The sequence below is a fragment of the Acanthopagrus latus genome, chromosome 18 (genome assembly GCF_904848185.1).
Source record: "Acanthopagrus latus isolate v.2019 chromosome 18, fAcaLat1.1, whole genome shotgun sequence".
Taxonomy (NCBI): Eukaryota; Metazoa; Chordata; class Actinopteri; order Spariformes; family Sparidae; genus Acanthopagrus; species Acanthopagrus latus.
In genome coordinates this window covers 5,328,846-5,356,798 of record NC_051056.1, presented here as the reverse complement: position 1 = coordinate 5,356,798, position 27,953 = coordinate 5,328,846, and the positions used below count along the sequence as shown (strand labels likewise).

General features: G+C 40.1%; 1 protein-coding gene across 2 annotated transcripts; it reads right to left on the bottom strand.

Annotated features, from left to right (window-relative positions):
* Positions 1 to 2,330: 2,330 nt before the first annotated feature.
* sec24b (SEC24 homolog B, COPII coat complex component) lies at positions 2,331 to 27,874 on the bottom strand. Of its 2 annotated transcripts, XM_037076201.1 has the most exons (24): positions 27,560 to 27,874; positions 26,265 to 26,948; positions 25,571 to 25,723; positions 23,715 to 23,852; positions 18,887 to 18,970; positions 17,885 to 18,048; positions 17,256 to 17,440; positions 16,340 to 16,442; positions 14,671 to 14,797; positions 14,468 to 14,577; positions 14,127 to 14,239; positions 13,865 to 13,983; positions 13,090 to 13,145; positions 12,756 to 12,962; positions 11,797 to 11,920; positions 11,098 to 11,256; positions 10,438 to 10,611; positions 9,542 to 9,652; positions 9,142 to 9,317; positions 8,481 to 8,618; positions 8,074 to 8,178; positions 6,939 to 7,031; positions 6,254 to 6,357; positions 2,331 to 3,361 (listed from the first exon to the last, which is right to left on the bottom strand). In XM_037076201.1, the coding sequence occupies exons 1-24, from the start codon at positions 27,651 to 27,653 to the stop codon at positions 3,247 to 3,249; spliced, it is 3,636 nt and encodes a 1,211-aa protein (XP_036932096.1). In that variant the 5' UTR covers positions 27,654 to 27,874; the 3' UTR covers positions 2,331 to 3,246. The 2 variants fall into 2 exon arrangements, with proteins under 2 accessions (XP_036932096.1, XP_036932097.1); XM_037076202.1 differs by lacking the exon at positions 23,715 to 23,852.
* Between the last annotated feature and the right edge of the window lie 79 nt (positions 27,875 to 27,953).

Sequence of the window (27,953 nt, the reverse complement as noted above, 5' to 3'; positions counted from 1 at the left end):
TCGCAACTGGAGTTTAAATATAGCTGCAGAACAGCACCCGCTTGTTGTTCGCTGGGTGACAGAAGAGGGAGGAGAGCTGGTTCGACATCCTGTTAACTGAAACAGTGACGGGTTTTAAAACCCAACGAAAGCCTGGGAGCTCGATGTGTTCAGGTCTGAGTACATGTGTGAGAGAGTGAGAGGCGCAGAGACAAACATCTGGCTCCACATGTCAACTTTTACATGTTTAAAAAAAAAAAAGAAGAAAAAAAAAAAAGACTGCTGCTTTAAAAAGTATGTGCAAAGACTTTTCCAAAGCCCATCTCCAGCTGGATGTCACTCATATGCTAGACTGCAACATCTTTTTAAGTTTTTTCACAAATGAAAACAGAGAATCTGAGGCTTGGTAAATGTGCATCTTTTTTTTGCCTTCTGCCTGGCTGCAGCGAAAGCGTGATTGGCTAAAATATTTGAGGTCCGGGGTGCAGTTTTCCATGCAAACAGCAACAGTGAGACCATATGGGAGCCAGATCTGTTTGGAAATGGAGCAGAGAGCATTTCACTGGTGCAGTGTGTGTGTGTGTGTGTGTGTGTGTGTGTGTGTGTGTGTTTACTATGGTTCAGGCAATTAGCCTCAGAGCATTTTGCAGCTACTTCTCAAGCAGCTCAACTCAGTTTAAGAAAACAAAGTCAATTCGTGGACGAGGGTCCTCTGCAGGTCTGTGAAGTCTGAAAGGATGTTGTTTTTTTTATTGTTATTTCCTGTTGTTGGGAAGTTTAAGAAAAACACAGAAAAGTCTGGAGGGGTATGGGAAAGATTTCTTAAATCGTTTCCATGAACCAAAGAGCGGCGTTCACTGATAAGAGTTTGTATAATGTTAGATTCAACGTATGCATTTAAAACTCATCTACGCTCCATTTACTGGGAAAACAGGTCTAAAACGATGTAAATGCAACTGCTCGTACACTCCCACGCATCCTTTCAAGAGGCAGCGCTGCAGACGGTGACACGTGAGGCTGCATGCATCACAGCACGCGGGCAAAGAACTGACAACTGACATTTCTTCACATCATCAATGTAGTTACCTAGTTACTTTGCAGATTCAGGTTATTCAGTGTTTATAGGCTATTAACTGTGACGTGTTACCAATCAGATTTCCTTGTGGGCGGGGCATTGTGCGAGAGGATACTGCAGTAGCTCCGTTTTTAAAAAATGCTAAATGTAGGACCCCATTTTGACTTTGACAACATTTGTTGCACCTTTCAACATCTTTTATTTTTTACATTTATGTGGTACCATTTTTATGTGTTTAAGTGTGGATGAATGGAATATGAAAGGACATATTAACAAATCATCTACAAAACAGCATAATACAAACAACTGGCACATAATAACTTCCTGGAACTTTACCAGAAAACTGAAGACCTATAAAATATAGCAATCAATACCTTTTAAATGTGCAATTGTATTACTTTTTCTTTAATCATGCAGATTGTAAACTTGCTTCTAGCGATACACATTTTTAATTAACTTTTAACTGAACACAATCAGAGTTCAGCTGTCCAGCACACAGTGGAAGGCATCTGCGACTGTCTACTGCCAAGATACTCATTTTATAGAATTCAGTTCTCTTAAGGTTTACAGACACTGTAACACAGGGGAACCTAAATGTATTTTTTTTACTGGATCATACAATTTCATTTTGGCCTGGTAGCTAATGTTCTGCAGCTCAGCGGTTGGATGCTATGTCACTCAAATTAGCTGAAACATTTCTAAAATTAAAAGAACTTAAGAAAGATTAAAAAGATCCAATTTTTCAAACTAAAACCAAACTGTGTGTTCTCTGTGCTTTTATTTTGGCGACAGTTTGACGTCACTGACCAATATTGTTGAAGAGACATTTTGTGATTATCATGTAGCAAAAGATTCAACCAGAGCTGACAAAAAGTTATTAGTAAAATACCTTACTGGTTCCTTAAAGCAGGAATGTTTTAGTTATTTTGATAATAAATTCGGACATCAAACTCTTCAAAAGCATAACTGATTTATGACCAGAAAAAATTCTCCTGGTCGAGGCTGAGTGCAGCTATGAGACATGTGAAGGAGTCATAAAATCCGGTGAGGCGTGAAGCGGAGGGAGTGACAGAGGATGTAAACATGTCGAAACATGAAAGCAATTAGTCAAAGAACTGAAAAGTCACGTGTTGTCTGAGTGAGAGAGTGACATTACATCAGCCCCTGACTCGCCGTGTGTTTGTTTGTGTGCAGAAACTGTGGGAACAAGTGGACTGGGATGTAGAACAGAGGCATAATAAATCCCTCGTTAATGTCACATGACATGAAACAAGCAGATTCTGTTTTTGTTTTTTATTTAATAAGCTGGTTCATAAATTATCGCACATAAAAGATTCTTTTCAATAGTTACAAAGTGGATAGCAACTTCAGTTAGCGCCTGGAAAAATAAAACAAATGACAAGAAGATTGTTGACAGTGGTGGCGGGTTTGGAGTTTGATCTCGACAAATCAGGAGTTCACAGAGCGGAGGAGAGAAGAGCCGACATGGGGGTTTTTCAACATCCAGCCACTGCCCGATGATCTTCCCTTTACAGTCGTCCTTCCTCAGACTAGCAGCAAACGGTTAAACGGTGACATGCGTTCCGGATTTCAAAGCACATGCCAAAAAAAACAAAACAACAGAAGGAATGCATGGTTCTGTTCTCCAGTGTATTCAAAATAGTCTTGGGGGAGTGAGGAGAGGAATAAATTATTTTAAAAAAATAATAAAATAAACCGCACTAGCTACATGTGAGGCTCACAAAAAAAAACAACAAAAAAAACCAACTCGAACTAAAATGTGTTGAAGTGGCATCGTCTTGGCTCGACTTCCCCCTTCTTTTCTCAGCATCGATGGATTTGACGAGAGGAGAAATGGGGGTCTGACAGTGGTAAAGAGGCAGCGAGGAGAGGTTCAATATCTCATTTTGAAGTGGAGCAAATCCTCGTCCTTCATTTTAATTTTCAGTACTTTTAATCTTTTCTACAACTATCCTCCTCCTTCCCTTTCTGATGGTCAGGTCCCAGCTGACCACTGAGCTTCGAGGGTGGATTTCTTTAACGGTGTCGGATTTAACCAACCTCGCTAAAACCTGTCTGAAGGAGCGATGGGTGTCCGTCAGTGGCTAACGCTAGTTTTCACTCTACGAGGCTGAAAATCCTTTTTCACGCCTGGGCTTGAAGACTGAAGTTTCTCTCAATGTGATGGGAGCCTACTTGGACAATTGCTGCTGAATGTGCTGCAGGAATTCATAATAGGATGAAGCCGACTCAGACCGATCCTCCACCAGGTGCTGGAAGAACGCAGATTTAGCTGAAGCTTCATCCCTGCAGGAGGGGAGAACAGAAGACAAGAAGAAATGAAGAGAGAGCAGTGGTCAGTTTGTTGGATTCTATATAAGGCTGGGTGCTGTTACCAAATAAACATCTCAAATGTAATCATTGTTTTCACGTTGGTTGCGATGCAGTCTTGCATAATCTCTGCATGTGCATCCTCAGTGCTCGAGAAAGGTCTGGCTGCACCAATTTTCATTATGCTAGGGAGGAAAAAAACTCTCTGGTTTGTTTGTCTCTAAATCCAATCAAAATTATATTGGGCAGGATGCAGAGTCTGTGCCCCTGCAGAATAACGTCAGGAGCACCTTTTCTTGTTCCATGCGAGGAGGCATCATGGCATTAAATTGGCAAAATATTTTGCAAAAGAAAAGGTAACAGCTGCTTGCTTGTTTTAGCTTGTACAATTGGCATGAGGTTAGGGTTAGGCTAACTTTTTCTAGGCCTGTATGCTGCTAGTTTAGGGATTGCTGTTACCATTTCCCATGGCACTAAGATTTTGAACGCAGTGAAACAGATAAGGGAAGGGGGGAGAATGCTGTCTTAAAAGGGCGTCTAATGGCAGGCTCACAGCAACTGCCTACATCCTGTAAGTCATCCTCCTTTCACCCTTGTCCACACACCCACAAACACCTGCAAACATCTGCCATCTGTTTGCAGTGTGAATGTGTACAAACAACATTCACTCCCTGGTCAGCTGACTCTGCAGTAGTCACAGTTATTTATCCTTTCCATCTTGGATTGACTGTCAAAATTCACCACTCTTCATAGCGCGATGCTTTGACGTGCGTTGAAGTTAAGGGTACAGGCTTGTTAATAGCTTTCCATCTGTTTCTGTCAATCGGAGCTTCAACATCATTTAGTTTGAGCAGAGTTTGAAAGTTTTTGAAATTTAAAAGAAAAATAACCGCTGTTTATGGTCTCTGTGCCTGTCTGCACTGCCAATGCAACTCTCAACAGAGATGAGGACAGAGGCAAGATGTCTCATAACTTCTATTATAAGCGCTGTAAAAAACAAAGATCAAAAATATTCTGAATTAAACACAAGTTCTGGATGTAGTCTGATCGGGTTTATGATATTGTGCTATGTAATGTTTCCTGTTTTTCTGATGCCTTCATGATAATCAACCACTAAATCACTAAAAAGAACCTGCATATACACATCAGTGTAAAAGAGGTGTCAGACTAAGTGGGGTGGGGGCTGGGGGGGAAAATGTGGGGGATGATAATTTCCATTTGCGTTGTAATTGTATGCTTTTGCACACACGTTCCTTTAAATAATTATTAATATAATAATATAATCACATATAATAAAATGACAGAAACGTCCCTTATGTGAGGATTTGATACTTTTCTTTGTGATGTAGGATATTTAACTGAATATCTTTGGAAAAACAAGATATATAACACTCGGGCTCCGGGAAATTATGGAACTATTTTCTCTGTTTTCTGACATTTAATTATCAAAATAATCAAGTAAGTAAGCGATTGGATTAATAGATAATGAAAATAACTGTTAATTGTGGCTCTTATGTCATTCATAAAATAGTGCACTGCCCTAAAATGAGTTTAAATTGAAAGCTTTACAGCAATAAACCTCAAATCTAAGTGGATCTACTTTTTGTTTGTCTGGCTCAAGAAATCTCATCTAACCCATGACATTCACTCTGTCAAAGTGGAGCAAACATCCGTCCAGATACCTCTCAGACCATTTGTCCTGACATCAGCCGTCCTACACAACATTGCGGTATAAACATGTAGTTGAGTAACAATGGCGTGCAACAGAGGAGGAGTGACAGGAAACAGAAACAATGCAGTCCCTGTGGAAGCTTTTACCAACGCTGTCAATCAGTGACCTCACTGCTTACTACGTGTTTACACTGGAAATACTTTTCTGTCAACCTCAGAATGAGGGCTGCTGAGGGACTGATTCCACTTTAACATTAAACCAGCCACACCCTGTTTCTATAGTACATGACGACATTTTCCAGAAAGCCAATATCAAAAGCCATCCATGGTGCTGTTTGCTTTGGATTTGCCATCATTCCCATCTCTTTACCTCTGCTGACTTGTTTTTTTTTTGTTTGTTTTGTTTTTTTAATCAAAAGTTAATAGGGAAACATGTCAATATTCCCCAGAGCCTTAGCTGCTGTCTGGTTTTGTTTAACTGATATTCAATTTCAAATCTCATAAAACAGAGAAAAGCAGCAAATTCTCACGTTTGAGAAGCTAGAAATAGAGAATGTTTAATATTTTTGTTGATATTTGCTGTTTGTCTTTTATGTACCGATGAATCATTTCATCACTAGCCTCCAGCCTTCTTGCCTCAGAGACATCACCACAGGCTAACCATGACCTCTGACTTCCATAGGCTTGTTGACTGTTTGCAGTATATCTTGGCATTGTTTCCTGACAACTGGTTTTACATTCCTCTTGGGTGGAGAACACAGTGAGCATTGTGTGGCTTCAGTGTTCTAAAAAAGAACAAAAATAAATAACCTGAGGGTTTTTCATATTCCCTCTTCTACATTACTACAGCTCATTACTGGGGAGATTCATTTTAGTGCTTCCAAAAAAGAGATTACAGCAGCAGAGGAAGTAAAAGCAAACTAACTTGGTTCTTAAATGTTCTCTAATGAACTTCAATCTGAATATTCTATGTCTTCTAACACAAGACCCTCCTAAATTTTGGCCATCTGGTATCTTTAGTAGTTGAGGAAGTGAAACTCTTTAGCTGTTAAGGGCATTGAAGGTCCCTGCTGATGAATGTGAACACATTTTTAAGACTAAAATCCAGCATCGGGGTGTCAGAAGATGTGTTGTACAGTCATTCTGCACCCTGAGTGTAAAAGTCAGATGTTTCTCCAGATATGCGGCGGTGCTTACTTGACGACTTGTATCGTGGAGCTGAACGCTCTGTTATCCTGCAGCCAGTCGAAGAGCGCTCGCACTCTCTCAGACAGTGGAGTCTCCAGCTCAGGAATGTGACTCTGGGATTCATAAAGGGAAAAACACGAGAACCAATAACATCAACAACATCATGTGGAATCACACAGTCATGTCGGCCACACAGAAATATGCCTGTGGTCCGGAGTGTGAGGTTTGTAGGTGGCTCTCTGATACATTGAACCCTTTCTAGAAACACACAAAAGGCAGCATAAACAACAGCTGACAGCCACGGTTTGTTCTGGCTGTTACCGTCATGCCTATGCTGTGGTCATGAGAGAGCTTTCTAGGGAGCTGCACGGTTTGTTAAAAAAGCTACACCAGCAGACCTGTTTTGCTGTATATGTACATGTTAGTGGAGAAATGCAGGGCCTTTTTATTGTGAGACAAATGTGTGACTAACTTTCAACAGAAATGCGTGCAACGCTGCATTGCATCACTCATCTAACAACTGGGCGTTGGTGTGTGTCACATGCAAAGCAACACCACCATTTCCCTCATCACTGTCACTGTTGGACATGGGTGAAAAGCTCCTTCTGACTTGGCTCTCATCAATTTTTCATATGATTAAAAATCCCACCTTTAAACTGACCTGTAGCTTACGTACAATGTGCGTCTTACTGACCATGTTTGGGGGTATTGAAGCATAGTTGGGGCAGCCCAGAACATCCCGGATGAACATGTCGTTGCAGCATTTGCCGATCCATAGATAGAACACCTGCATAATGGAAAACAACACAGCACATTCAAATGAACGCTTTCCTAACTCTGGTGGAATTACTTTTAATGGTTGCCTTTGTGAAAAAAAAACAAAAAAAAACACACACAATCAAAAGAAAAGAGAGAGAAAGAAAGAAGTTTTGGTCATTTTTAATCTTCCTGCCAGCTTGGCTTCACAGCACTTCTCATTACCACACATTCACAACTAAATAAGCAAAAATGAAAGGCTCAGAAAATGTCAAGGAAATACTTGCTGACAGCACAAATGTGAACACTGCTGCTATTTCTTGTCCACTTACATCTGGTAACTGATTTTGCCCTATTTCACTGTTTTAGGAGTTTTTATAACAACTTCATATATCAGATACTGTTTTTTCCCCCAAGTATCTGTATTTACTTAAGTGTATTTTGACTTTTCCTCATCACATCATTACATTATTACAAACAAATCTTTCCTTCCATCTTCGTAACAGGCTCCATACTTAAGTTTGAATGCATTTGAGGGGGTTTTCGATTACTTACGACACTCTACCAACCCAAAATGTAGCTATTAGATTTCCTGGAAATGAGACTTAACAATCAGCTATCTTTGTGGTGCTTTTAGGAAAAGCTGGGACTTCTACCTTTAAGTTTAAAGGTTGGCTTTGACCAGAAATATTTAGTATAAATGTTCAGAGGTATACTTTTGACTTTTATACTCGGAGTACATTTCAGAGCCTGTACTCTACTTACTTTACCTTGAGTACAGAAGTTGAATCAGTGAAGTATGTACTTCTGTACTTCTACTTGAGTTAAGAATGTGTGGGCCTTTGCCAACTCTGGCAATTACTGTTGAGGGATTTAACTGATCATAACTGATATTTTCAGTGACTTTATATTACATATTCTTGAACTACAAGATTCAGAAGTCATGAACACCTGAACCTGGAAAATATCAGACTTACTCACAAGGTTTCAGAAATTTTAATGAAGTGTGTGTGTGTGTGTGTGTGTGTGTGTGTGTGTGTGTGTGTGTGTGTGAATGAATACTGAAAACTCACGTTGCCACAGTCCATGAGAAAAGCTCCATCCCTGCTCAGCCTCTCAGCAGACAGGTGGAGCAGAGGAGGTTGAGGAACCACTGTGTCATTCAAATGGAGCGCCCCCTGCAGGTGTCACACGAAGACAACAGCTTAGTTTGTTTGTGTATTTATATTTATATACATTTATCAATTTATTCCTGTAAGAACCAACGTCATGCATATAATAAATCAACGTGAAAACCTGACATTTGAAAATTTTTAAAGAAAAAAAAAAGTCCATACCAGTTACAGTATTTATAAAAACACCCAAACAATGCAATTTCCACTCAGTTCTCCATCTACTCTTTGAATTCACTTCTCTCTGACTCAACTGACTCATGAAATATAATCATGCCTGCTCTTGTTCAGTCTCGTCCATCTCCTACCTGGTCAGACATGTTGTCCAGCCGATACAAGTCAGGATGAACCATTCGCATTAGCTGCTGCAGCGGCTGCGTCTTGAACTCACACATGGCGAAGACGCGCTCGTCCAGTCGTGTGCTGGTGCCTGTCCGCAATGCTTTCTGGAAAAAAATACAAATATTTTCTTTAATGTGTGCTGTAATCTTTATTCATTTTTCATTTGTTTGTATTTTGCTGTTTCCTAGTTTTCAGCCTGATGTTGCTTCACAGTGACTTCACACTTGGGAGCTGCTGCACCACAGTTTTCTATGAGTTACTGAGCAGCTGACTACAAAAACACTAATTGAAATAATTGCATTGTAATGAGGGTGGATTCAAATAAGGTTTTTTCAAACACACCTATGCGGTATTCATCTCAGATGACGCAAAGAGTGTGTTTGGGTGTGTTTAAAAGTGGACACACCCTGACTGTATGAATCAACAAGTCCTGGGCGGATGAATACAGCCACTGAACATACAGAGTCTGTATGACTGTAAAGGTTTTAGTGTGTAGAGGGAGTGGTGGTGAGGATTTAAAAGCAGTTCACATTTTAGGATGTGTAAAACTGCCGTAGGGCTGGATTATTAGTTGTTAGTATGGGATGTGTGTGTGTGTGTGTGTTGATGCCTGTCGAGCAGCTATACCTGTTTTAGCAGAGCCAGGATGTACACGGGGAAGAGGCGCATAGCAGCAGGGAGGATGAGGCCAGACTGCTGCAGGTTTGACACGTTGCTTTTGTAGGCGGTCACCAAATCCACAACCGCGTTCACCAGCGCGTCACGAGCATCCGACAGGCTGGACGATATTGACCGGTCAATGGCTGAAACACCAATGTGGAAACGTTAGATGAAGAAGGTCCCCCTTATACAGATGTTAGTAAAATGAAATGCCTGCATCTCCTGAGGAAGACAAACAGTTTCTACAAATCAAAATAATGACACCGAGCCACTGCAATGTTTTTTTTTCCCACCTTTACCAATTCTCTCTAAGTATTTCCACTGGTTCCCCATAGTATAAAGCAAGACTTAAAAAAATACAGCTCACCCATGTTGGCTAATAGACAAGTGATGGCCTGCACATCCGCTCCAGCATACACATCACTCAGCTGGTTGACCACCGGCAGACACAGAGTGTGGACCCGGATTCTTCTTTTTCCTACAGGGACAGAAGGATGAATAATCAGGGAAAGTTATATTTTGCAAACAGTAAAGGGGTCACTGATTCAATTCCAAATACAAAGTAGACAGAAATAAGCTTTCAATTTCCTTATTCAAAATCAATTCTTGTGCTTCTCACAGTATTATTTTTTCTCTCCACATTTCGCCTACTTGCGTGTGATCAAGGTAAAACAAAAGGAAAATCTAAAAGTTGACACAGGTAGCTTCCAGCTTCACTTCCGAACACTTATCTGGTGTGCACAGAGATGATCAACTGACCAGAGGAAACTCCAACAGCATCGGACATGTTGGGATTATTTGTTTTTTCAAGATTTTCAAAAGATCCTTTAGTTAATTATTTAGAAAGATGATGTAGTTGATTTGAGATAGTGGATATTGTAACCCTAACCTGCAAATAGCCACCAGGACAAATTCAAGCTGTTGCAGTAAAAAAGAAAAAAAAAACTTTTAATTGAAGAATTTGAAAATGTAAATGACTCAAGTAAATGGCATAAAACAATTTGATGTTGACTGTTACAAAACCAGATGCAATAGTCGAACAATGACAAATTAGACACAGAAAAATGTTTAAAACATATCAAACTGAATAGGGGATTTGGAGAGTAGCAGTGCTGCTTCACAGTAACACCTCCCCACATGTTCAAACATGAGAAACAGCCAAGGTGCCTTATTCAATAGTGTCATTTGAGCATTTACTTTGCTCATGGAACCACACAGATTCTCTCACCACAATCTAAGTTGTGTGTTTGTGAGTTTGTGTACCTTTACTGGAGGTGTAGAGCAGAGCAGCCTGGAAACAGGCCAGAGAGGAGTCTGCCAGAGAGTCTTCAATTGACATCTGGACAGCGAAGGCAGAGTCTGGGTTCACATTCGCAAGGGACAGCAGGTCAGTGGAGCGCACAAAGAAGTTACCGTGGAACGTGTGGATGGATAAACCTGAGGATGAGGACAGAAAAATCAATGTTTGAAAAAAAAATCAATAGAAAACAAGTTAAAGATGACAACCTCTTCACTAAGACTGCAATTAACCATTATTTTCATTGTCGATCAGTCTTGATTAATCAATTAGTTGTCTGATCTATAAAATGACGGTAAGACATGAAGATCAGTGTTTCCCAAAGTCCAAACTGACATCCTCAAACGTCTTGTTTTGTCCCCTGCCCAAAGATATTCAGTTTACTCTCCCAGAGGAGTAAAGACACCAGAAAACATTCACATATAAGGCGCTTCTTAAAAACAATAAGGAGCTTTCTTAAAAACTGAATCAATTATCAAAATAGCTGGCCATTAATTGTCAGTGTGACTCTTTTCTATGCATTTATTTGTGAAGGCTAAATCTTAGAGGTTTTGGTCTTCTGTCCATGACAATCTTGGTGTTCACACCTGAAAACAGAGCTTCTGTGTGCGTCTGACTCCAGTTACCTTTAGTGCATCGTATTCTCATGACCGCTTCAAAGCCGATCTTCCTGGAGAGGTAGCGCTCCAGATCTCTCTGGAACTTCTCCAGTTGAGCCGGGTTGTGGATGTAATGGAAGGAGGGGTAGTAAAAGATGCTGCCTGCTGAATACTTGGATATACATGCTGAAGAAGAGGAGAAAGAGGAGGAAAATTATTGATTTACAATTCATTTACTTTGAACTAGAGTGGTTTCAAAAGGCTTCTGTCATGCAAAAGATTCTAGCATGCTAACATTTTAACTTTTCATGCTTCATGCTAGCGATAAGCTCAAAGGAATATCTTATGAGGTGTCTGTATATTCAAAGTTTCTATATTGCTGTCTCTGAGGACGGCAGCCGTGGTAATCTTGGTTTAACAACAGTTTCAATCCATTGCAACAATAACATAACTTCTGACCAGAGGGATCAACAATGGATATGAGGAAAATGCTGTAAGAGCCATTTGAAAAGTTTCAGCTCATGTTTTAGTGCTACTGTGCCATAAATCTGCTTCTATTAGAACTGATTATTACTGCTGTGAATCAAAACTGCTACTACCAACTGTTCAGGTTCACCTTTCAAGCCCAAAGTCACTGTTTATATGAACTAAAACTGACAGACATTTTCAAGACCCGCAAATCTTTTGCTGCCACAGATCTGGACACAGTGGTTTAAATGTTCTTACATAGTGATGCGAGGTCAGCATACTGGGAGCTGAGCATGAAAAGATCCACCCCAATCTGTTGACCTGAGCAGTCCAGTGCAAGTTTCTTATAGAAGTCTGTAGCCGGGCTGAGATGCTGAACTCCCTGGAAAGATACACATGTATCATTATTATAAGAAAAACAAACTGTATGTGTTCTGCTCTTGAGAGAAAGAAGTAACATTCATCAGATTCAGGGAGTTTTACTTTCCTTAAAGGATCTTGAGCTATAAGTTTAGACTTGTGTCATTTTGGTTTTGATGATTAAAGTGTTTATTAAATGTTGTATGAAACGAGAGCATGCAATGTATGATATCTTGCTGGAAGTGTCAAGAGTATATTTTCCTTAATTTCCTTGTTTTTTTTAACCCAAACTCCTCCTGAAATCACAGAAGCCAAAAACCGAGAAATCACTTCTCCAAGAAAGAAAGCACATCTGCTCTGAGTTTGTTTAATTCAGGATATTTGGACATCATTGCTGTAATTTCTTGGCAATTCATTCAGATTAAAAATGGAACACAGATGATAAAGCTGAATAAATCACAGTCCTGAGATGACAAAACCACACGCATCAGCTCAGAATCTTCAATGGATGCAATGAACTGAAATGTGAGATCCAATTATGCTGCTGTGACGGGTGATAAAAGTGAGTTGTGGCGGGGATATAAATATAACAGTTCTGATATGTCAGGATAATATGTATAAAAATAAAAGCTTGACAGGGACTGTTCAAGTCATTTTTTTCAATATTGCTTTATGCCACAGCACCATATCAAGAGGTCCATTGAAATCAATTGAAAAATTATGTCGGCTGGTAAAAATGGCACAAGATGGCGGTAAAAATTCTAAAACACTGCCCAACAAAGACAAATTGCAAGAACCACACAAACTCAAAAAGAAGAGGAGATTATGCTCACAGTACCATAACATGTCATCCTTACCTTCGTGCTTGAGCGCTGGTTAGGGTCTTCCCTCGACTGCAGTGCTCCGGCCCCCAGCGTCGGCAGCTGGGTCTGAAAAACGGTGACACGGCCCCCAGTGGGCGACATGAGCTTGAAGGCTGCTTGGAGCGCCGGGCCGAGGGCACTATGGGTCTCTCTGCTCTGGCTGAACATGGCTGGCAGCGACGTCAGCAGGTCCTTCACCAGCTGAATGAGGGAGGAATAAAATGTAAGGTTGCATACATAATGACCATAATGAAGGAAGGGGAGGAAAGAGTAATTACACAAAAAGTAGCAGAAGCTATTAATGTTCACAAAAAACAACAGGTTGCACCTCTTTGCTTTCCTTTAGGTTCACCATTAAACTGTCATGAGACGGTATGAAGACATCTGGAAAAAGACAGGAAAACAAACATCTGGATCACAGTGGAAAGCTTTATGACAATTTCCATAAGATTTCAGTATTTTAATATTAAGAAAGGCGCATCAATAACGGACTCATGACTGCAAACATTTTCAAAAAGATGTGGACAGTGTTTTGTATTTAAAAAAAACATTTGAATAATTAAAGAAATAATGACATGAGAGGGGAATCCTATCTTTTTACTTCTGCAATTTATACTCCAAGTTCGTCAGCAATAAAAATTTGCAGCAATTGAATTTTTAATTTTTTTTTTTCCAATTTCTGCCACTAATGTTTGTTTCATTAAAAAAGAAACAAAGAAGCGTGCGATTAGGGGAGTTGATGTCTTCATTGTTTAACAATGACGGCTGCTGATTAACATCTTTCTGACATGACTCAGGCAGAAATGATATTGGACGAGGTTAAGTTTTATACACGTTACATTTAGTCTCGTTCACTAAATTCCTTCCTCACTTTTTGACATCTTTCTTCCGAGTTATAGCAACAGGCAACCAAACAACACTCAGCATTACACTGAGCACAATTGAATACAATTAGAATAGTTTTTAAACAATTATAACTCATAACTCGAACTTTAATTAGCTCTAGGCAGGTGACCGAAAAACTTCTTTTCGGCACTGCTGCCACTACTGTTAATTGTTAAAAACAAAGCATTCTAACTCCTGATTTTATTGAGCAGAAGTACCGTCAATGTCCGACACCACTAGCATCTGCGGCTGTGACAGTCCATCCTGCAGGTTGTAGAAGTGGATGGTGTTGTCGAAGGTAAGGAAGCCCACCCTGGTGCGCGTGTCCCCGGGCAACCTGAGGCACATAATAGCCCTTTATCAGAACCAGTTTAGGTAAAACCAAAACCATCAGCTTATCATCACATCTTTTCTTTGATCTGTTTTATGAGAGGACAATACTCTAACTGTTATGACATGTGATTGTTGACTTGCACTCACTTATCAAGGTTATCCAGTAGTGATTCACAGAAGTACTTAAGGTAGCCTGCTTCCACAGCATTGTGAGACACATCAAGAACAAACAGGTACGCAGCCGGTTGTGGAGGTCGCAACTGATAACACACATAGCACACGTTATTTGGGAGAAACTGAGATGATCTTAAAAAGGACAGACGGACAGAATGTGGAAGTGATGGTACAGTTTGTCTGTCATGTCTTTTAAGTCAGTCTGTTACATCTGAGTTGCCACCACATTTTGCAGCACCAATACAACACTGCCCCACAGTGGACAAACATTTGTATTACATGTAAACTCCACATGAACAGAAGAAACTGCTCACCATGTAGTCTGAGGAGGCGATGAACTCCACAGTGGAGTTTTGGACCTCTGGTCTCTTATGGGGCTCACCATACGATCTGGTGACTGGGTTGTACATGAACTCATCTGGAACTGAACGAGGAAGGTCAAAAAGAGTGTGTTTGACAAAATGATTAGACAATGACACAACTATAGGACTGAACACTTTCTGGATTGGACTCATACCATCATTGACCCGGTAACACAGGTTGCATTTCCACCTGCGCTGGTCCAGGAAGGTGACAAACGGGTTGATGTAGGTGCGACAGGAGCGACAGCGCACGATCGTGTTTGACGTGATCACTGGTAGCTGCTGCAGAGAGAGGAAGAAGAAAAGAAGGAGAGAAAAATGTAGTTAATACTGAGGAAAGTATAAATGTGTCTTGTGAGCTGAGTACTTGACATTTTGTGCATCTTTTCAGGTTTTGCCTCATTCATGGCCTATTCCAAACATTCTTCTGCCGATACCTCAGCTGACAACTGGAGAGAAGAAGCTTGTTACTCGGGAAATGTGGTTAAACAAAGCTTTGTTTGAATTTTATACACTTTTACATTAGAATCTAGGATGTTTATTCCTCACCTGGCAGCTACACTGAACAGTTTTCCACAAATGATCTTATCGTTTTATTTATACCAATTTACCAATACCAGACTAAATTTTGTGCCACATATCTAGCCACCAGCAGTGGTGGAAATAAGTAAATACATTTACTCAACTACTGTTACTGAGTTTAATAAAAGTATGTTAGCTGTTCTGCATTATGAGTACTTACAAGTATTTCTTGTCCAATATTTACCGATATTAGATTTTTTAGAAGTTATTCAGACTTTTTTTTTTAAACAAAATTAAACAGATAAAACACAATAAACCAAACCAAAACAGTAATTTTCACAAGCGTCCATTATCTAAGGAATGCTTATAAAGCCAGTACCTTCTTCCATTTACCAATAAAACATTTTCTCACACTCTGGCAGGTTATTATATAAATCTCTAATCCACAATTTTTAACTGCTGTTCAATTTTGATTTTTCGGTAATTATCAATGATAAAATCATACATGTTTCCAAGGTACAAAACTTTTCATTCCTAACATATTGATTATCCCAGATTGTCTTTTTTAGGTCAAACAACTGGTCACTGGTTTTTAAAATTTAAATTAAATTTGGTATCTGATACCAGGCTGTCTAGCATGTGTGTGAGGACACAGATTATGAAGTGGTATTGCCATACCATAACTGTTTTTTGCTTTTAATAAAACTATCGGTGTTGTCAGGATTGAGATATAACTGATGGAACTGTGGAGGAGAACGAATGTCTGCTTTAGAATTCAAACAGAGATTATCACACGTGCAGAGTTGTGTAGTGTGAACCTGGCAAGAGGAGCAGTGTGAAGCACACGGCGAGTGTGACACCTGCATCCATGGAGTTTCAGTCATCTACTATGAAAGCAACTGAGCACTGACAAGGTTGCAGATCTGAAAGTGTCTTTGCAGCCAAGTCTATCAGAGACTGTGAATGCACTTGGCTGTTTTTAGGCTGTCAATCTGTTTTACTGTGTGAATATAAATGAAGAAAAAATCCCATTTCAGCAACAGTAGTAACACCACCATGAGTTTTCATATGCAGTAATAATAATTTTTAAAAAATCCAGTTAAACATGCACAGTATTGTCAGTGTCAGCTCTAAATATTTACTGCTGGTCCTGAGCAACAGCTTAAAATTAGGTGAAAAAACAAACAAAACCAACTTATGTACAGAAACACAGAAATGCATGGGAGATGAGCCAAAGATGGTCTGTGTCTGGATATTCCAGTGCATGTTGATTTTTGTTGGATTATTAGCACCAAATTTTACCTGCAAGTCTCTGAAGGGGTGGAGCAGGAGGCCCAGAGGGAGCCTGGCCTTGTTGAGTAGTGCCTGGGTCTGGGGGATGCTGGTCAGGGTACACCTGAATGTTCTGATCAGCAGGGAAACAAAACACATCCACAGATTAGACACTAGCCTTTTTCACAGAGTTGCAATATCTCCGCATCAGAGATTCACCACTTCTCCGCCATTGTTTGTTCAAACAGAACCAAGCAGCTCCGGCATAAATCTGCACCAGTGTGTAATTCACAGAGCAAGCCGGCGCTGACAGTACTCGTCATGATGATGATGTCTGTGTGTTTCAACGCGTTTCCCCCATGTCCTCCTGTTAACCTAAACATGTACCCGCCGACTGTTTATAATTATAGATGCCGTTATAATGTGCTGTGATTGAGATCCTGACCCACCATGCATCCTGAAGAGTGACAGTTTTTGGCTCTAAATTACATAATTACATAATTGCCATGAGTAACCATGTCTTACTCAGTCAGTCACAGGGAACAGAAGCACATCAGAGAAGCATTTACAACGTGTGGCTACCCTAACTGGACCTTTGCCAAAACCGCTAAAAGATCCAGAGGAAACAAAGAGGAGATGAGATGTGTAGAAGGAACATCTGAGAAACTCAGGAGGATCTTCAGTTGCAACTAATGATTGTTTTCTTAATCAATTTAAAAAAGTATGAGGGAGATTATATATATATATATATATATATATATATATATATATATATATATATATATATATATATATATATATATATATATATATATATATATATATATATATATACACATATATATATATATATATATATATATATATGTGTATATGTGTATATATATATATATATACATATAGACACACACACACACACACACACACACATATACTCTTAACTTACTGTGGACTACAGTTGACCTTTTTGAGGTCGGGGCTGAGGTTGGGTTCCGGGGCTTCGATGGGCCTGGGGGGCAGCAGGTTCCTCTCCTGAAGCAGGTTGACTGGTCTCAGGGCCTCCACTTCCAGCTCCGGCACCCCGCTCAGCCCCCCGAGTGCTGCAGACAGCTGGGACAGATTCGGGAATGGCTGCAGACGAGGCACAGTAACATCTTTAGTCTTTCTCTTGAGATAAATTAGGACTCAGACAGCAAGAAAGTTCCTGACACTACAAGAGGGTAAGAAATTGGTCTTCATGCCAAACTCAAACTGCATTAAAAAGATCAGTGTTGAGACAAGATTTCTGCATCAAGTTGTTTTAATACGTTTGGCATGCTGAAAGACAAAATATGAAACCTATGTTGCTCTCCTACGCTGTTTTTTTTTTTTTTTTTACTCAAACTTAAACTGCCCAAAAGGGTCTGACTGGTTTGGTTGTTTCTCCAACTGAAGAAACAGCCAATCACAAGAAGAAAAACAAACCTCTGAATCACTCAGACATCTGGAAGCATAACAAATGTTTTCACTTGCAAATGAGAAACAATAGCAACAACATAATTCTCAGGATCTATTTTATTCCAACTGTGGTCTTACCTGGGAGTACTGCTGGTAGCTAGACTGGCCGTACAGGTCATGAGAGGGGGAAGAGTCAGCATGGGAGGGTGGCCCTTGTCGATAGGCTGGTTGCATGTTGGGGTAACCATAGTTACCATAGGGCGCAGCCTGGTTGGTCATGTCATTGGAAGGTGGCATGGAATCTGAACGCAAGAGAGTTCAGTATTAAAGAAGTCTGATGTTCGTAAGACAGGTGTTTTTTGATGTTTTACATGATTATGGCAGTGCAAAGGTCAGTGTAGCTTCCTAGTGCATTTTGGAAGTATGATGTGTGTGTGTGTGTGTGTGTCTGTCCAATTTCCATCAGAGGCTTTTACATAATTTGAGAAGTGCATCTCATCATCCTTTCACTGCACAGTGATATCTCCTCTCCTAGATCTCTAGAGGGCTAGCTTTTTTCTAAGCAGAAAAAATATTTGGTTATTTGGATTTGATATAATAAGTTTATGTTCCACACTGTTTATTATTCATGTTTAGCTGCCCCTACTTTCCATCAACCTCTTAACATTTGATGACTAGAGTATGATCATGACTATGTGTTGCAGTTTATATGTGATTCTCAAATACTTAGAATAGAGTTACAAATTATATGATTGCTGCTTTTCATTTGGGCTGCAAATAATGATTATTTTCCCATCAATCAGTCCAACATCATGTCCTAAGATGTCTTGTTTTGTCCACAACACAAATATATTCTGTTTACTGTCATAGAGGAGGAAAGACATGAGAAAATATTCACTTTGCAGAAGGTGGAATCAAGACATATCGACTTACAATGAACTCAAACTGATATATACCATTTAATAAAATTTCTTTAGTAAAGTTAACAAACAGCTAAATCTTCTGTCTCAATAAATGTAGTAACTTTAATAAAACACAAGGAAGAGAGCAGGCCCCAGAATAGAAACTTTGCAAACTTTTGATAAATCTGTCTGTATGACTGTTACTTAGATGAACAATGTGTTTGTGACTGAAACATACCTGGATAGCTGCCCCCTTCCAGGGAATCATAGCTGTTGGGCACCGGAGAGGCACTGCCGGTAGAGGAGGAGGAAGTGTCGCCACCTGAGAGAGGAAGAGGAATATAGAAAGAGTTAAAAACAGAAACAAAAATGGCAAAGACTGGTTGGAGGACTGGAAGAGTAATGAATGAAATGAAAATATCCATGGAAATAGCAAAATGAAGTACAACTGAAGAGGCAAGGTTGAAAGATAAAATGGAGAGGTAAAAGAAGAGTAAGAAAGAGTAAAATTAAAAAAAATAATCGAAAAAACAAGGAGTTAAAGCTGCAAAGAACAAAAGACGAAACATTCAAAAAGGAAATTAAAACATTGTTTTTCCTTATTTGGCCATGAAGAGCGCCACGTTTGGTCTCCTTCGGGGCTCAGAGAAAAAAAAAAGAGGCGAGGCAGAGTGAGTACAGGAAAGAGAAAATGATGAAAGGATGCACTTAGGCAGACAAATGTTTGGTGGAGAGCACAGGCCTCCGAGGACAGAAACGCCGAGGGAACGGAGGACGAATATGGAGTACAGAAACATGAGAATAACAAAAGATTACAGAGATTGTGTGATGGGTAAAGAATGGCAGTCATTAATATCCTCCCTCTCAGAAATTCTCAAGTCTGTCATTTGCTAGTTCTTATTTTGGTCCATTGTTTTCCTTTACACAGATATTTTCTCTCACTGTCAGTCTCCCTAATATAACGGAGCTGCCCAAATTCGAATGTAGTCTTTTCTGATTAAGACATGTGGGATATGACAATGTTTTTCAGGTTTTAAGGACCAATTTTCTAAATATGTGTCTTAATCTGGTTGAGCACACAGAAGATGACATATTTCTGCTCGAGAGCAAAAACAACCCTACTTTTCAGCATTATGTAATGGTGAATATCAACAGGTTTTCAGACTCATTAATTGCAGTATGCAGTTTTGCACGTAAACAGGAATATTAACGAAAAAAATGCATTTCCATTTGCCATGTGAACTGCTTAGCAGGTACGTTTTCATTTTAGGAATAAGGGCAAGAAACTGAATAATTTGAATCTCTGCATGTAAACAAAGTCACTGCAGGGCATTTCAGGTCTGAAAATTGCTTTTCTTCTTTTTACAAGGAAGAAAATGCATTCAACACGTCGTTTCCTCATGCATATAGAAACCATACGTTGGTGAGTATCTTCAAAAGCTAACACAACTGTTTATTAACAAGAGAACTCCACAGCACACTATTCATTTGTGACTGTTGTCATTCTTTTACACACTTTCTTTTAAGCTGCTTCGTCATTTTTCCATTATGTTGGTGATTTTAATTCATTTCCCAGAATGTCTAACAACTGATAGTCAGAAATAGGGCAACAAATTGATAACTTGTATGTTTTAATGGATAAACACCCTTCTGTGTTCACACTTTCCGTCTTCTTTTCTACTATACTCCATCAAATACTGGAAAAACTGTTTAAAAACATGTTGCATGACATTCTGGTCTACTGCTGCTACCGCTTTCCCTCTCGTGTCCAATAACAAATTGGTTTCCAAAAGGATTACAAGGGCAGAATATTTGAATGAAGCCATTAATCCATGCGGGCCAAAAGGAGGGATCAACACCAGCAAACCAAGACACGACAGGCCTCTCGCAGAGAGCTCATTGGACGGGACGGGATCCAATTATCTCCAACTAAATCGGACCAGCAGACTACTGGATTATCTGCTCTGGAGGAGGAGGACACCAGGACATCTTAGCATTCCTTCTACTACTCTTCCAATATTCTTTTGACACTTCCTCCTCCTCCTCTTCCTCTTTGTCTCTCCTGCTTTGTTCTGTCCACTTATAGATTAATAAAGAGGATTCTACACAGAGGTTTTGAGAGTAAAACATTATTCAGCATTATTTCCCTTCTAAGATTTTTAATCACAAGTCAACTCCACTTTGCTTCCGGGCTGTTGCTGAGCCTTATAACTGAAAATTAGAGAAGACCCAATCATACTGAGATCAACAGGGTCCCCCTTTTAATCTGTTACTCACAAGTGATACTGATCTGATTATCTATGATCAGTGTGAAGACCACATGTCCAAAGTGCGTGCATCAAGATGCAACATGTGCTGCAACAATCAGCTGAGACGAGCCTCAGCACTGCCATGACAACGAGTACATCTTCCTGAGACATTTTGGTACAAGTGGCAGGGTGACTCAGCAAAGAGGACACAAGGAGACAAATCAAAGAAAAGAACATACAGTACGTGACATGACTGACACTGCTCCACTTAAAACTTCTTTTTTTTTTACTAGCAGTAGTTACATAAATGTGATGCTTCCTGCTTTACTAATGCGAGGATTTTCTGCTTTTCTGTGTTTTACAGCTTTGTAAATTGAATCTCTTTGCCTTCTAGACATTAAGTCTGATGAGAAAAAAAATGTTGCCTTGGGCTTCAGGACATTTTGAAAAGGCATTGTTGCCTTTTTATCCTTTGTTAGTGAATTAAACCTGGAAAGAAACGTGTAACATTTTAATAAAGGAGAGAGGACTGAACAACCTTGACTCTCTTTTGATGAAAATAATTATTAATGCCATTAGTAAATTAAAACACAAAAACTTGGATTTTTGGATGGAATATATATAGATAAATATATATAGAGGAGGTATTGTTTTCACTAGATATATTCATATAAATACATTTGTAAAATATATTGTACATTGGTACATATGTGGAGTACACATATAAACAAAAATCTTTTTTGGCAATGATCCCTTAAAGGCTGTTACAAAACAGGATAAGAAAACTTAATTTTCAGTGCACTGAAACAGCAATTCTGCTCTATTGAGCACCGTTAGTAGATAGAAGTACAGCATAACACTTAAACACAGGTTGTTAATTTATGTCATTTTGAATAACTTTATATCACAGTTCTGATTCAGATAATAGCATGGAATTCAGAAATCAACAACTGGTGATCTATTGCAGCAGGTGATTCGTGAGATACACTGAAGGGGAATTAAAAGGATCACAAGGGGAAAGAAATGAAAGCCAAAACAAACGTCTGTCTTTATTTACGGAGGTGTAAATGAGTGCTAACTGTGGAGACTAAATCTTTAGCCATCTCTCTCTCAGGGAGCAGGCAAGTCAGAAAACACACACAGAGCTGGGACCTGCTGGCAGGGGAGTGGCTATATTTAAAAACTTGTTAACCTGAGCTGATGACACAGCTCCTGAGGGACATTCATCAGCAAGAACACCTGAGAGGTACACAACACACATTTGCAGTTTAAGCTCAGTACTGTATTATGTGATCCAGATATCTAAAAAGTCAAAGTGTTACTTTTTTTCTCCCTCACAGAACATTTAAATCTTTTTTCATATCAAATGATTAACTTTACTGTTATTAATCATAAGCATACTAATTCAATTTAAGTGCAACTTTGATGTTATATCATTCTAAAGCAATGTGCCATTAGGATGTAAAAGTCATGTTTAAGGTTGACTCTTATGGCTGTGACTAATGATTATTAGTTATGTCGACCTTTATTTGCGCAGGTGAGTTTCCCTGAGAGAAGAGTTCTCTTTGTCAGCATCTTCCAACACATAGCTCTGCACATTGACACATTCAACCATTGTCAGATTATTCTCTTAATTATTTCTGAGAAAAAAAAATGAAATATTTAGTGTTACTGAGGCACATTCTTTTGTTTTGTTTGACCAACAATCCATATTCAATTAACAACAATATGAAAACCCTAAAAAATAGGCAAATCCTCACATTCCAGAAGCCCCATGACTCCACTATTAATCTTAAACGATTACTCATAAAGCAGCAGTGAACAAATATCTGTATTGCCGATGAACATTTGATTATTTTCTCAAGTAAAAGATATTTTGCTTGTACTACAAATTGTAAGAAAAATCGATCGAAGGACATTTTTCTTCAACAATTCACTCAAACCGATCAATTATCAAAACAGTTGGGGATTTATTGATTGATTGATGCAACTGACAACTAATCGAACTAATCTTTGCAGAACTAGTCATTAATCATGTCAAAAAATTGTTGTTCCTGTTGATGAATAATTTGTCCCACTTAAAAACAAATGTTTCAAAACCCTTAAGCGTGAGCTTAAAATTAGCCAACAACATCTAATTCCTACTCATATCCACAGCCTCACTGTTACCAGAGCTCTGGAGCTGTAAGACAATCATAAGTAAAAACACAACTTATTGATTATTTTTCCATCGTCTGACGGGATAATTGGAGGTGCACTACAGAGGGATCATCATATCCCAGAGGCCACTGAGTGAGACAGAGCTAGACAGCATGCAAGGATGACTACATCCACTGCATGACAATGAAGACGAGCAGAATCTGGCAGAAGACAAACTGAAAGGCTAACCATTTTAACTCTGAGGGACAGAATTTCAGTTTTCAGTGATGGAGCAGAAGAGCAGCACAGATTAAAAAGATGATTCAGTGTCAGTACTGATGAGTGTGAGGGTGAAAGACAGTGAGCACTGGGTGAACTTTGAAGGCTGTTAGAGAGGCAGCTGGAAGGGGAGGGAAAAAATCTGATTAGCCTATTAGAAAGGAGAAGGCACAAATGATGAGCAGCAAACTGGTTAAGTGTGTTGGTAGTGACAGATGGCCATCAGACACAGAAGAAGATGCTGCATGGGTCGGGGATGGAAACACACCAAAGGTCAACATGATGGATGGAGGTTTGTTTAGAGGGGATACAAAAAGTTTAGTTGAATGAGGAACGTTAAGGACAGAGATGAAGGAGTTTATGGGGATTGGTTGTGGGGAGGAAAAAGCTCAAGCAGACCTGCTTCCTCATCCTCCTCCTCCTCCTCCTCATCATCATCATCATCAGAGCTGGATGACGAGGGGGCTGCGGCTGGGCCTGAGGTGGTGGCAGAGGCAGAGCTAGCTCCACTATTAGCAACATATCCATACTGCATGCCTGTTGGAAGGTGGAGTGGGAAAGTACAGAAGAAAACTGTCAAGATGGAGTAATTGACAGCGGAGAGGGCGGCGGAGGAGGGGCAGTACATTTAATTCCATGCAATACGTGTGCACACATGTGTTGAAGCCATGATTTTTTTGAAACGTTTATCTTTCTGCACAACTAATATTTTGCAAGGTCTCGTGCTGTTTGTACATGGTCACACACAAGCAGTTTCTGTAGTTGAGCAGGCTGTAGCACCACATAGCAGGTGGTAGACCGGTTTTGCCACTCAAAACCAATTTTAATGATCTTTAAATCACTTGTGATCTTTGTTTTCATGCACAAGAGTTAAAGACCCTCCAGCAAAACTGAAAAAGGTTCTGAAAAAAGGGTCAGTCACTGCCTGTTTGCAACAAGGTGTGTTGCTTAGCAATAACTCTATATCCAAGTCTGAATATGAAACCAGTAAAACCTTACTAATCTTCTTGCTGATAACTTGAGATTTATATTCACACATACAGCTTGTCTAGGATAATGCTAGTCAAATTTTGAAGATGAAATCTTTAAAGTAGCTACTAAGCTAAAGGCGTTAGGATGCACTCTGTCTGAAGTGCGCACACAATCTCTACTGTCTATCATTACACCACTTGTTTTAATACTAATTAACCACCACTACAAATACTCATAACAACACACTGTCCCTTTTAATACATGTCTATAAGAGAAGTGTGTCCTTTTTTGTCCTGTTAATCTCTCGAGAAATCTGTTTCTCTTGCCTCAGATCAATATTACTGGTTCAATTGAAACTGATTTAGGTTAACACATTTTAAAGTCCACAGACAGTGGAAAATCTGGGGAAATGTTATGGACATTGGTCCTTTAACACTTCTTAATATATACTTCCTTCCTTATTCATTGCAAAACTATGCAAATTTTCAAAAGTAGTTTCAAAAAGTAGTAGTGGTTTTTGTGACTCAAATTAATATTTCAATGCAGGTGCCGCTGGTGCCAGGGAGAAAGCGGGAAATAATTTAAGAGGTCACAGCAGAAGTAAACCAGCAGCTGGCTGGTTAGAACCTGACAGCCTCATTTGTATAGACACTCACACCTGCACTTTTGAAAGTGGGTGTATGTGTGCAACAGATGACGTGTGGAGCCTTTCCAAAGTGCAGCTGCGAATATGTAAACGATTCACATGCAATTGTACTGCAATTTTAGAGCATGATTCCACACATTCAAACTGTATATCTAAACAAAAGGCTCCTTGGAGAATCTGCACCAGAAATGACAGAAACCAGGCACCAGCACTTTTGCCCTATAAAAACACATTTAAACTGAAAAGTCAAGCAACTTCTAAAATTGCTGCATTAGAGTGTCCTCCAAAATTCATGTTGACCTTTTAACTATAAAACATTTTTTGGGGTTGGAACATTTTAACAAACTTCATAACAGATAACTTGATTTCATATTGCATCAAATGTTTACCTCAAAACAGCTGCAATGCTGGTTTCACTTAGAAGATTAGCTGCACAATGGTAGTTTGTGAACTCCCAACTTTGTACATACATACAGACATACATACATACATACATACATACTTACTTACATACAAACACAAGGCCCAATCAAAAAATTTACATCCAGCAGCACTGAAGAAAAGTAACAAACCTGATCTATATTTTTCTGCGTGTACTGTCAGAGTCTTTAATAAACTGAAATTAAAATCTCGTTACCTTGGTGGTGGCCCGGCGAAGAATGAACTGAAGTAGAGGGGGTTCCTGAGGGTGGTCGGTCCGCCTCTGCACCACCACCACTGCTGTGTGTGACCCCGCCATACGAGTCGTAGCTCAGGGAAGCCTGGTGGCTTTGGTCATAATGCTGGTGGACTGTGGTCAGGGAAGAAATACAAACACACACACAGACACAAAAAAAAAGGTACAAAAGTCACTGGCAGTCCTTTCAACTCTACAACAAACCATCAAGGAATTCTGAATGGTTATTTTTGAATTAATGTGTGTATCAGTATATTTTGGTAATTTTTCACACTTCACACTATTGGCTGATACAAACACTGTCTTTTGCAAGTGTTTGTACATTTTAAGGCCTACTCAAGTGATAAGTGACTTGTATCTTTTTTTAACAAAGACACATTTATTCTGTAGTTAATTTCAAGCTATACTATCTGACACACTTGGAAGACACAAATCCCCAAATCACCACAGTGTTGACAGAAAAACATTTGAACGATACCAATACTGCCTTTTTCTGGCCAAAATTGACCAAAAAAGCTGGTATATATGCCTCTGCAACAACAATTGCTTAAAGTCCTCTGACATAAGCCTATAGCCTAAGAAATGTGAAGAAAAATGTCTTATTTTTCAGCCAAAAACTGATCAACAACAGCATAATTCAACTATTTAAACATACCTGTGCTTCCTTGACCATTAACTGTTGGCACCAGCTGACTACGAGGAGCCACGCTGTACCCAGGCTGTGCTGCTGTCGTGGAGGCTGACCTGGAGGTGTTATACTGATGCAGGGGTGCACCCATCTGGGTGGCCATGACTCCAGGGGTGGCGGTGCTCTGTGAGGAAGTCAGGGTGCCATACTGGCTACTTCCTGGCGCAGATGGGTACGAAACAATTGGGTAGAGGGGAGCTCCAGTGGCACCAGCTGGAGCAGGCACCAAACTGGGCTGTTGTTGTTGCTGCTGTTGGGAGTGTTGTGTTGGGTATGACTGCTGTCCATAATAGGATCCTGGAGTGACGTATGGCGGATGCTGCTGCTGCTGTTGGTTGTACTCTGCATTTGACGGTGGGGGTGGTGGTAGTTGTCCTGAGGTGGGGAGGGTGGCGTATGCCTGAGAAAGAGGGACAGAGCTGGAGGGAGCACTGTATGGAGAGGGTGCTACATGGTGCTGAGGGAGGTGATGGTGCTGCTGCTGCTGATGGTTTCCCTGGTAGTAGTAAGCACTGTGGGCACTGTTCGTACTGGGAAATTTGTTGGGAGCAGGAGCAGGGTGGGCAGGGGTGGTGGGGTAGCTCTGTGGTTGAGGTGGGGCTCCATAGCAGCCTGTAGGTGGATACATGGACTGGTATGTCTGTGCTGGACCTGAAAAGTGGGAGGAGGTGGTTAAGTAAATACAAGTGGCACAACTACTGCTGTTCCACTTGTACCATCGAGAGGTAGTAGGACGAAGCTCTGAACCGAGGTTATCTGCAAACAACAAGCTTCATCAGCAGCTGTCACCCCAGCAGTGAGGGTTAATACCCAGTTAGCCCTCTCTAGCAGCAGCCATCAATAATCAATAGAAAACTATTATTTCAGGATGAATATAATCGACTGGTTGTTTATCAGAGCTTCAATATAAAGTAGACATTATGAAATTAATCTTACACTGTCTGTTACACAGCTTTTATCTAGCTAGTACTTGACTCGTTTTACGCTAGCTTATCAGCTACATGTTAGCCGCTATCTCATTAGGGTTTCAATACCTGGGGCTAGCTCTTAAGTTAGCACCTGCCTAGCTTCAGCTGAGACACACAATTTTAAATCACATTTACACTTTGTCCTCATTCATATTTAATGTTACTGTCATAATTAACACCAGTGGACAGCGGTCCAGAAAACTATAAAATCAACGGCTGACAAACTGAAATCACAGAGGGTTAGCATGCTAGCGCTAAGCGAGCCGGCTAATCGCATCATCCGGCCTGCTGTACCGTTCTGATAGGGGGGCGCAGCTCCACCGTTCGGCGTCGAGTTCTGGCTGTAGCTGACGGAGCTGTTCAGGTTTGTGAAACCCGGCGAAGACATCGCTCGGTCCTCCCGTCCTTATGCCCACAGATACACGGTGGGGCAAATACACATGAGCTGCTCTGTTCCGAAGCCTGGTTTCAGCCCAGAAATGCGGCAGAGAGGCTGCTGCTGGTCAGTGAAGACCCGGGCAGCCTGGACAGGTCCGCTCGGCTGAGAGCTGAAGCTTCCAGTCGGGATGTTGAGGAGCTTCTTAACTGACTCCTGGTGGTGGTACCAACACTCCCTCTTGTGGATTTTATGTGTAAGTATATATAATTTATTCTATTTGTAAAATTGAATGAAACAGACAGGTACATT

What these genes read in the sequence shown, in the direction of transcription:
- sec24b (XM_037076201.1), bottom strand. Translation starts at nt 27,653, where the DNA reads ATGTCTTCGCCGGGTTTCACAAACCTGAACAGCTCCGTCAGCTACAGC. An exon ending in GCTACCAGCAGTACTCCCAG is followed by an intron (nt 17,441 to 17,884) that starts GTAAGACCACAG and finishes CCTCGTCTGCAG; the next exon opens with CCATTCCCGAATCTGTCCCA. An exon ending in GCTCTACACCTCCAGTAAAG is followed by an intron (nt 9,653 to 10,437) that starts GTACACAAACTC and finishes CTGTCCCTGTAG; the next exon opens with GAAAAAGAAGAATCCGGGTC.